General features: G+C 41.3%; 1 protein-coding gene across 3 annotated transcripts in view; it reads left to right on the top strand.

Moving 5' to 3' along the window:
• Window positions 1-9,534, top strand: part of ABCB5 (ATP binding cassette subfamily B member 5) — a 68,174-nt gene extending 58,640 nt beyond the window's left edge. For all 3 annotated transcript variants that reach the window (XM_037382503.1, XM_037382504.1, XM_037382505.1), the window contains one exon: window positions 77-9,534. In XM_037382503.1, coding sequence (XP_037238400.1) covers window positions 77-274 — 198 coding nt within the window. In that variant the 3' untranslated portion in view covers window positions 275-9,534. The remainder of the gene's footprint in view (window positions 1-76) is intronic.
• The last annotated feature ends 367 nt before the right edge of the window (window positions 9,535-9,901 follow it).

The following is a 9,901-nucleotide window of genomic DNA, read 5'->3' on the forward strand; positions in this document are numbered from 1 at the left end:
AGAAATTAAATGTGGTTCCTATGAAAAGTGAAGGCTTTCCAGGTGCTAACACTCTTTTCCTAACATCTGTGTGCAGATCGTCCAGAAAGCTCTGGATAATGCCCGACAAGGTCGAACCTGCATTGTCATTGCTCACCGCCTGACGACTGTACGGACCGCAGACATCATTGCAGTGATCCAGAACGGCAGGGTGGTTGAGCAGGGCACTCACAGTCAGTTACTGGCAAAGGAAGGGCACTACTATGCCCTTGTAAATGCACAAATTTCTAATTAGTACTGAAAGATTCTGTTAATTATTTTTTTTTTTCTGGGAAGATATGAAAAGCTTACAGAGAATTAATGTTTGCTGTGTCTGTGCTAATGGAGCAGGGAACTGTGTGTTGCAGCCTGGTTGCTGTACCCTACCCAGTGTAGCCCCTGCCCCACACACCTGTGGGGATAAGCAGTGCATGCTCCAGGGTGGGTCATGGAAGATGCACAGGGGAGTCCCAGCAGCTGAATCTGCTGGGCAGTTGTGGGGATCATCTGATCTGGAGGGAGCCAGACCTGGAGTAGTCTCACCCACACCACAGCTTAAGTGGGGCACCCTGCTCTCACTGTCCCCCCCAAACCCCCTGGCCCATACTAGGTGCCACAGGCCAAGGCAGCACCAGAGTGTGACAGTGGTCAAGCATCATGGATAAGCAGTGAGATTGTGCTTGCCCCTTGGGTTTCTTCACCAGCCAGATGCAGCTGTAAAGTCACCTTAATTAATGACTGTCAGTTCTTACTGACTGCTGAGATTCCAAACAAAGGCATTTGTATTAAATTTAGAGAGAAGGGGTTGAATGTGTGGGTTTGTGGGGTTTATTCCCCATTTCCTGCTGCATTTCTAATACTATTGTGCTTCGCAGCTTTCTTGGAGATTCAATATTCTATTTTAGACAATAATTGTAATAGTTATAAGCTTTCCATGTAGAGAGAAACTGACATGAAAGATTCCATTGTTTTATTTAGTATTTTGCAATTGCTGACCTAACAGTTTAATTGCTTTTGCATCTATCAGGGTGATTTCAGAAGCCTTGCAAAGGAGTTAGGATGGCTGCTTTGGAGTGGACTCATTTCAGCCATATAAATAGGTTTTCTTTTTTTTTAAAAAAAAAGTGGTTTTCAATATGAAGTCCTTGATTTTGAATAGACATGGCATTTACGGACATGGTTTAGTGGTGGACTTGGCAGTGGTAGGTTAATGGTTGGACTTGATGATCTTAAGGGTCTTTTCCAACCTAAATGATTCTCTGATTCTATGAATAATTTTTAAAATTGTTTGTAGTGTTGGCAAAACACATGTGCTTTAATAATTGGTTATTCCTCTGATATATTTCTTGGTGCAGCAATACATCCTTTAACAATGAAGAATATGTACTATGTAGTCAGAGTGACTCATCACCTGGGGTTTTGGGCTGGTTAAACCCAATTGCATTTTAATTTTCCAAGGCTTTGCTTGTGGCTTTGGGTTAGGATTCATGGCCTGGAGCAATCTGCAGTACTTCATAATTTCTAGGTAACTCTGCTCAATTGTATCAGACAAAACTTACAGTAATGATTATCTCCTGTGCCCCTTTCAGCTGTTTTCCAGCATCAGGGTCCATGAGGGGAATAAAACACGCAAAAGAAAATAAATTCTGGTCTCAGCTTTGCCAAAATACAGCCACTCTCGCTTATGCAGTTTTTCTCAGGGACTATTACAAGAGGAGTTATCACTCATTCAGGCACCCCTCTTGTGTGACTTCTATGCTTTCTTATGAGAGGCAAATACTACAGGAGTTGCTGCTCTTATTACATTCCCAATTATTCTATGGAGGCTCCAATTAATTCCTTTTTTCCCTGTTTTGTTTCTGCACTGGCGTTAAAATTACAAGCAGTAGAGTTTGATTCTTAGTTTTTAAATTAAAAAAAAATAATTTAAAAATTTCTGGATAAAAAAATTAATCCAGAAATATTTTGGGGAAAGAAAGAGTTATTTTGTACTCTTGGGTTAGATGTATATGTGTTTTTCATTACTACTGTGATGGATAATAAATTTTGCACTATTATAATTCATTACAATCTATTGCAGTAATAATTAAGTAAGATGAAATAAAAACAGGAAATTGATTTAAATGTACAAATAGAGGAGTTTACAATCACTAAACTAAGGCTTTGTAACATAATGAATCATCTAACATCTGGGGCTAGTTAAGGGAGCATCTTTGCGGAAAATACTGCATTCACATTTATGCAGATAACAGAAGAATCCAAAACGTGCTCCCTGCCCACCAGCTTGGAATTATTTACTAGCACAGGGGCAAGAGGAGTGAGGAAATATATGCACTATTTGACCTGGAAGGTGCTGAAAGAGCTGCAGCATGTTCAACCTAGAAAAATCTGGGACGTCTTTCCCCTTGTTTGCTCTTTCAGAGGTCAACATTACCCCCGTAAAGAAAACTGACTACACTTTCATCCCTTTTGGCATGTTCCTCACCCTTGTTTACACAGAGCATTCTCATGCTGCAATAACTGGACAGACTCAGCACCAGCTATGTATGTTAAGGATTGTTCCTTATGGAAGCGTTGGCATGGGTTTTGGTTGGAGCCAGAAGGAGCACAGGTGCCAATGTCGTGATAGAGGAAGTGTGTGTGCACCACTTTGGGCTGTGACAGCCAAGTGGGGACACAACAGTGTCTGACAGCTGTGCCTCGGGAATATCCTCGGCTTGTACGTGATGGAAAAGGGGAAATGGAACGCACTGTCGAAGTAAATTGTGGTGATATACTGAAGTTCACAAGCTAGATGTTATGTAACACATGAACACATTCTACTGATTTATCTCAGTACAAGCATACTAAATGCAGTTCATATCACAGCCCTGTTTAAAAGATCAGCTGCAGACCTGAGAAAAACACTGGACAAAAGCAAGTCCTACCCAACATGAAAGAGATGGTGAGCAAAAAACCAGAGCAAAATCCCAAACGTCTGTAAGAATGACAAAAGAGCACACTACTGCATGCCTGCTAAAAGGCAGACTGAGCTGGATGGCTTTACTGACTCCATGAAATGTAAATAGATTAATAAACTCAGCTTGTAGGCACTAATAACAAACTCTATGCTCTGATGGTCTGAAATAAACTATCCAAGTCACCTTCCTAGCTCGATAATCCCATGGAGATTACAGACTGACTGTGCTGTGACTAAAAGCAGACCTAAATTCAGAGATAAATGTATGCTACAAAGCACCTTTTCAGCACCAACCCATAGACTTGATATAGAGATCAAAAGAATTAGCCTTGACAGAAAAGGCAAGCCTATGAGGATGCACCTTAAGAGCAGAGGATTTGTTGGCCCCACCACTCTGTCCTGTGCTGCCATCTACCCCAGGTGCCACAGTTAAAAAAAACTTCCCTATCCCTGCACAAGCAGGGGTTGGAGCTCTTCAGATGCACATGCAGTACGGCCACTGCTGGTGTCACTGGGCACGTCACCCCTAAAATGACTGCCACAAGGGTAGTGATGAAGGAAACACATCAGCCCATGCTTGTCAAGCAAAAACCTCATTCATGACTAGACAAGAAGCACTTGACCCGGACACTGGCTTTGTGCCAGTACTGATCTAAGCCTCCTACAGAATTACTAAGGTGTGATGTCCCGAACAAGACAGTGAAGACTTCAGAGAAGGCATTCATAAGGGATTTTGGGGTGTTTCTTAACCACTTGACTTCACTGTAGTATCACACATAGCTGTTAAATTTGATTAAAATTTTGCAATCATTAGTCTAGTTACAATGTTAATTACTAATGCAGACTGAAGCCCCAGAGATGGGATAAGTAGCTGACAGAAGCACGTGAACTAGAAGGCACAGGACTTAATTATCTTTATGGCCTCAAATAATTAATTGTCCACTTGTTTCTATGAACACTGGAGTGCACCAGTCCCAGTGGGTGCGGATGTTTCCCACTCCTGGATGTGCTATTTCAGTTTGAAATACTTGTTGGCAATTCAGGAATAATACTGTTTGCAAATCAGTAAATTAATATAATGTTTATCATCACATGTTTTTTTCCCAAATGTCTTCTTTCCTCTGCAGCCTATAAAATTTCAATTTATGTTAATCTAAGCCCTGTAAAGTATGCGTCCTCACAAAGAAGTTATACAATTGGAGGTTTTTTAGGGGCAGCTGAAATCCTAGTACATCCATGTGTACCTGTATTAGATTTATGAGTTTAAAATTCGAAGAGTTTGCAAAACTGCTAAACAATCTGTGGCAGATACTACCTAACCTGTCCTTTCTCGGCTGCCATCAACACCCATTGCACGGCTGACTGTCACCTACGTCTTTGCAAGCAGGAAAGTACCTGGCTGAGGGAGAGCTCCAGGGCTCTTGCTATAGGAACTCCAGTACTGTGCTATAGGAAAATTCCTGTCACACTTGGGAGCAAGCTTGTTTAAATGTTAATGATCGGTGATCTCACCTAATTGGTAAGGGAAATGTTAAGAAACTATGTGGGATCGTTAAGGTCTGCTCACCTGACTTTGCTGGAGGGTTTGAAGTGAAACCGCTTTCCTGAACTGTGTCTGCACTAGGAAAATAGCTGCCCTTGTAACACGGGTGAAAAAAAGCCAGATCTTGATCTACTAGATCCTGCCGTATCCTACCATATAGATATCAGTAGGACAGCTAATAACCTAGTGCTGATGGAGTTCAGATTTTAAGGGTTAAATCACAGAATCACAGAATGGTCGGGGTTGGAAGGGACCTCTGGAGATCATCTAGTCCAACCCCCGCTAAAGGCTTCACCTAGAGCAGGTTGCACAGTCATGTCCAGGCGGGTTTTGAATATCTCCAGAGAAAGAGACTCCACAACTTCTTTGGGCAGCTGTTCCACTGCACTGCCTCAGAGTAAAGAAAATATCTTCTCCAGATGAGGCTTGTGCCTCCCCTTCCATGAAGAAACATTTTGTCACAGCAGTGCTCCAGCCCTGCCTGCATTTAAAGCTTACTCGCTGCCTGTTACCATGGGCACTCTACCCACAAAACTCATTTTTTCTAAGGAGAAGCAACCAAACGCGGAAGAGTTCATACAGTTTATCTGGAACCATGGTTGTGTCTTGCAGAAGAAGGAAATAAAGTGATAGCTTTCCTAAGCTGCTTCCAAGCTCTTCTGTTTGCAAATGGACTTGATGCATACTGGAGAAACGCGACTTGGGAGTCACTACAGCTATATCCAAACTGTATGTGAACTGGTTGGTGGTTAAGACAGTGGAGGAAAGTCAGTACATGACGTGACCTCTCTCCCTGTGTCTGTACTGCTGTATGGAGGCCAAAGCTGCCTTCTGTAAAACACATCTTCTCCGTGTCTGAGGCAGTAAGGTGTTTCTAAGATCTTCAACATAGTTAGGCAAGAAGAGAAAAAGCTTGGCAACAAGGCCACAAACAGCATATATGTATTTTCTTCTTGTAAAATATGCTTGAGGGGCCTATTTAGTTAAGTCCTCATCCTGAGGCACTTGTAAAGGGCTGACAGTTTTCCATGCAAAGGTAGAAGATCCAGTTGCCTAGCTATTCTTCATCAGCCTCCAGCTGCCCTATATATAAGCCTTACCACAGATTGCCCATCACCCTGATATCTTCCAGGGTTATAGCTCTCCCTGACTGTTCTCTTCCAGTTGCTTGGGCTGCTTTTCCTCCTCAAGCGCCTTCCCCAGCACAAGTGGCAGATGCTGCACCATCTGATCTGATGCAAAAGGACAGGACAGATGGAGACAAGAGAGAAAGCGCCAAAAGCAATAGTGATGCAAAAGAATTACTTTCTAAAATTAACCAAAATTTTTCAGCAGAAGACTGGTCATTGCTCTCAGTAAGTTAATCATTTACACTGGATTGCTTCCATCTGCCTCTGTGCTGTGCTTTGTCATCTAGACTACAGGCAGCTCTTATCTTCTTGAGACCCTAGCAGTCATCTTCTCGTTTTAGCATTTATGGCTTACCTGGCTCATCAGCAGTTATGTCCAGAAACTATTTTCTGAAGCATATCTTTCCATCTGGAAATAATAATTTGCTGTGCCCTTAGGGAAGCTCACAAATCCGCTCGAGTTATCCCCAGCCTGTCCAATGACATCAGTATCACATGTTCCAAAGCAAACTCGCTAAGCCTTCCTGTAATTCTCCTGAAAACACCAACCTTTATTTTACTGGATGCTTTCACAGAAAGATATTTTGACGTTGTGTTACCTCAGTAAATAGATTTTGTGGACTTGTTTGGATCAACCATTATACATTTCCTTGCTCTGCTGTTTCAAAAGGAGTAGCATCTCATTTCTTTCTAACCATTATGAACATCGTCTGTGACTTCTGCCCTCTCCTATATTGTCCAAAGCAAAACCGCTTTGCCGTTAATCACGACTAGAACAGCTCCTTTCGTTACGGTCCTTGAGTTTTGAAAGGATGACCTGAATATGGCTATTCCTGTGGAAATAATGGTTGAAGTTCAGCCCTGGTTGCAAAAGGATATCCTCAGTATCTGATCCGCCACTGGCAGCATTCCTGGAGAATGCACATGGTATTCCACCAAGAGGGAAACAAGGGGGAAAGAGGCACTGCCGTGGGACGCTTCCCACTCAGCTGCAGACGCTGAGGGATGAAGCAATCAATCAGATTGCCTTTACAGCACTCTAGGGTATGACTCATCTGTTTCCAAATGTCTGTCTGAGCATACGGGGAACTACACCAAGGAAGTGCCTATTTCTTACCATAAATCTAAATAAGGAGTCTCAGTGTTCATTCAGCTTATATACTTACATTAGGTGAAGGGCATTCCACTCAATGTTTGATTGCTAGGCGAGCTTATCAGTGCTGCAAATAATTTTGGGGGTCCTGACCAGAAAGGTGCTGGGGAGCACACTCTTGCAGGCAAGGAGAGCTCTGGGGAAGGGGAAGAGCCTCTGCAGTGCAGGAGGGTAAAGTTTCTTTGTCTAGGTATTAGCAGTGCAAGAAGGTTAGAGTGAAGAACAAACATTCAGGGAACGGGAATTTTTTATCCTGAACGTGTAACATGGAAAAGAATTTACAGATTGTGGAAGCATCCAAAATTGCTTATATTAATGACTGAATTAGGAGAATCTGGATTTTTTTTTTTTCCCTTTTGGATGTCATGAGGGGAATTTTAAACAAAGAGTTAACATTTTCAGGGACCAAAATAAATGATGTCTCTGACAGTCCCATACATTGCCTGTTTTTCGTGAAACCACACTAAAAATGGTAAGTGGAGTTCCCATTTTCACATCTGCTATCCATATGAACATACACCTGGCAGTGTAGTGTGTATGTTGCTTCAGAAGGAACTCAACCAAACAGCTGTCACTCTTTATACAGCACCAACAGTCTTGGTTATAAACCTAGTACGTGTTTTATTTACTGTAAATGAAGTGTGTATCAGCAACACTGAATATGAAAATGAAATTTTAATGAGTCACTTTTATGATGCTAGAGCAATGTGAGGAGACATCTGTATCTGTAATGTGATTTACTTTTTAATATGCAGTAACATAGTTTTAGTTGGAATAAATAGGATTCCCAATAAAGACTCACATGACTAGTTTCTTCAGTCTGTTATTTCACACATACTTTGAGACCTGGAGCAACCTTTTCCATGATTTTATGGCAATCCTTTTGGGACTTTTCCAGTCTTATGTTTTAATGTTTTCTTTCTCTCTTACCCCTTCCTCCCCACCTTTTTTTTTTTTTATATATATATCTTAGTACCTTGGTATAATTATTTTACACTGATTCATTTAGTTGCAGTGTGCTAACATATATTGATTCTGAGAAATTTGTCTGCGTCCACCAGCATTAAATAGTCTTTGCATCTATCACTTCTTAATTGTTTCTCACAAAAAGAGTTATGGATGTGCTTTTTTCTGGAGAAAATGTCCAATTTGCCCCATTTACGGAAGAGAGGAAAGCATACACTTTGCAATATATATGAGTACACCTAAATGGATATATAGTTTTATATTTATAAAATATATGTTTCTATATTTTTAAATACTCTAGAGATGGCTTCATGATGGGAAGTTTGGAAAGAATCCAAGCAAAAATCTGAATGAATTATGGGAAAAATCCATTTGCTTTCAGTATTTTGATTCAGTCTTGCAGAGTCGAAAGTAGCTGCTTCTTCTGACAGTCATCAAGCTTTGATGATGCAATTTCTCTTTTCAGCTTAGTCAGAAACTTAAGCCACCACTCGACTCACATACTGCACTTGCCCACATGATGTTAGTTACTCATGCGTATTTATTCCATTTTTCAGCAGATGAACTTTTGTTAGCTTTGATGTCTAGGCCTTTTAGGCATACCTCCTGGGAAAGCAATTAAATTCCTTGCACTTGAAAAGCCCAGACAACTCATGCTATGAAAGCAGCATCAGGTCTGTCCAGACCCCAGCAGTTGCCCCTGGCTTTCGTGAGAGACAGTATTATGAAAAGCTACACAACCCAAACCAACTTCTCTGAAAACACTTTTTACAGCAAAGTTAAACCCCTCCTCATCTCCCTGTTTTGCCAGAAGCTTGTTTTCTTCCAGCAAGTATAGCCTTCCTGTGAAGGCTTCTTATTTTCATTCTTCCCCCAGCCATCCTGCTGTTGCACATCATTCTCAGATAAACACAGGGGCAGCAGTGCCCCGCTCTTGCTCTGGAACCCCAGTCAGTGCTAAGAGAATGCTCAGCACAGGAGCCTACAGGTGCTACCCACCATGAGCCAACACCCTCACTCTGAGTGTCCCTAAAAGCTAGCTGAAGCCAACAGGAGCACGGCTTGCTCCACCCTAGGCATCATTACGTAGTTACTGCCCAGCATCAGCACAGAACTGTATTGTGTGGGTGATATTTAGAATGCACTTCATTACAGTTCATCTTTTGCCATTTCTTTAGCTTGTTTCCATCTTTATGGGGAGTATAGTACATCTAAAACTGTATTTTATCTTCTTTCCTGTTAAGTACTCTCAATCATAACACCACCAGGACTGGCGCATTCACATGGATATTCACACGTGTTTATAATAAACCTGTGCTAACACAACTCATATTTAAGCAGAGTCTCAGGTTTTAAAATTAAAAAACCCAAAAACACAAACAAAAGAAAATAGGCATTGATAAGTGTTTTTTAATGTTGCATATTACAGGTTGTGTTATTTAACTATGTGTGATTTGTAAATAACAGAATATTGTTTAAAAAATCTATCTACTGCATAATAGTTTTTTTTTTTTTACATCAATGGTTCTGTTTGTTTTCCCCAAAATCTGATGGAATTTCCTTCAGCCCTCCATTTCTTCTTAGATTGCCCCACGTTTTAGTCAGCGTGCCAGCTGCAAACACTGCCGCAGAGAAAGAAACAGCTGCCCTGGTAGCTCTGTCCTTCACTGAGGCTAGCAAGGCCCCGCTTCGTGAGACCATATTACTTGAGATGATGTTTTCCTGGAAGCAGGTTCACAAAAAGTGGCTTGCTGTGTTTCATTTACTACGGGGACATAAAGATGGCCAGAGCAACTGTTAGAACTGTAAATGTCTGGGAACTCCCAGTACTGAGATGCAGTTACTGCGTGCAACCCCAGTTTGAGGGCAAGTCAGTCAGAAGGGGCTTCACTATAGCTGTTACCGTATTTATTATTTATATAATTGCCATTAAAATACGCCAGCTTCCTTCTGATGAGATAGGGAGAATTCTGTACCCAAATGAGATCAGTCTAGCAAAAAATAAACCAGGAAAAAAATGCCAAACCTTAAACACCTGAAGTACATGGTTAGATGAATACACACAAGCAGGAACATCTCTAAATCTTTCCTTAGGACTCTGTACTATTTTACCTTCAAAAAAACTTGGCAAC

Source organism: Falco rusticolus, chromosome 4 (genome assembly GCF_015220075.1).
Source record: "Falco rusticolus isolate bFalRus1 chromosome 4, bFalRus1.pri, whole genome shotgun sequence".
NCBI lineage: Eukaryota > Metazoa > Chordata > Aves > Falconiformes > Falconidae > Falco > Falco rusticolus.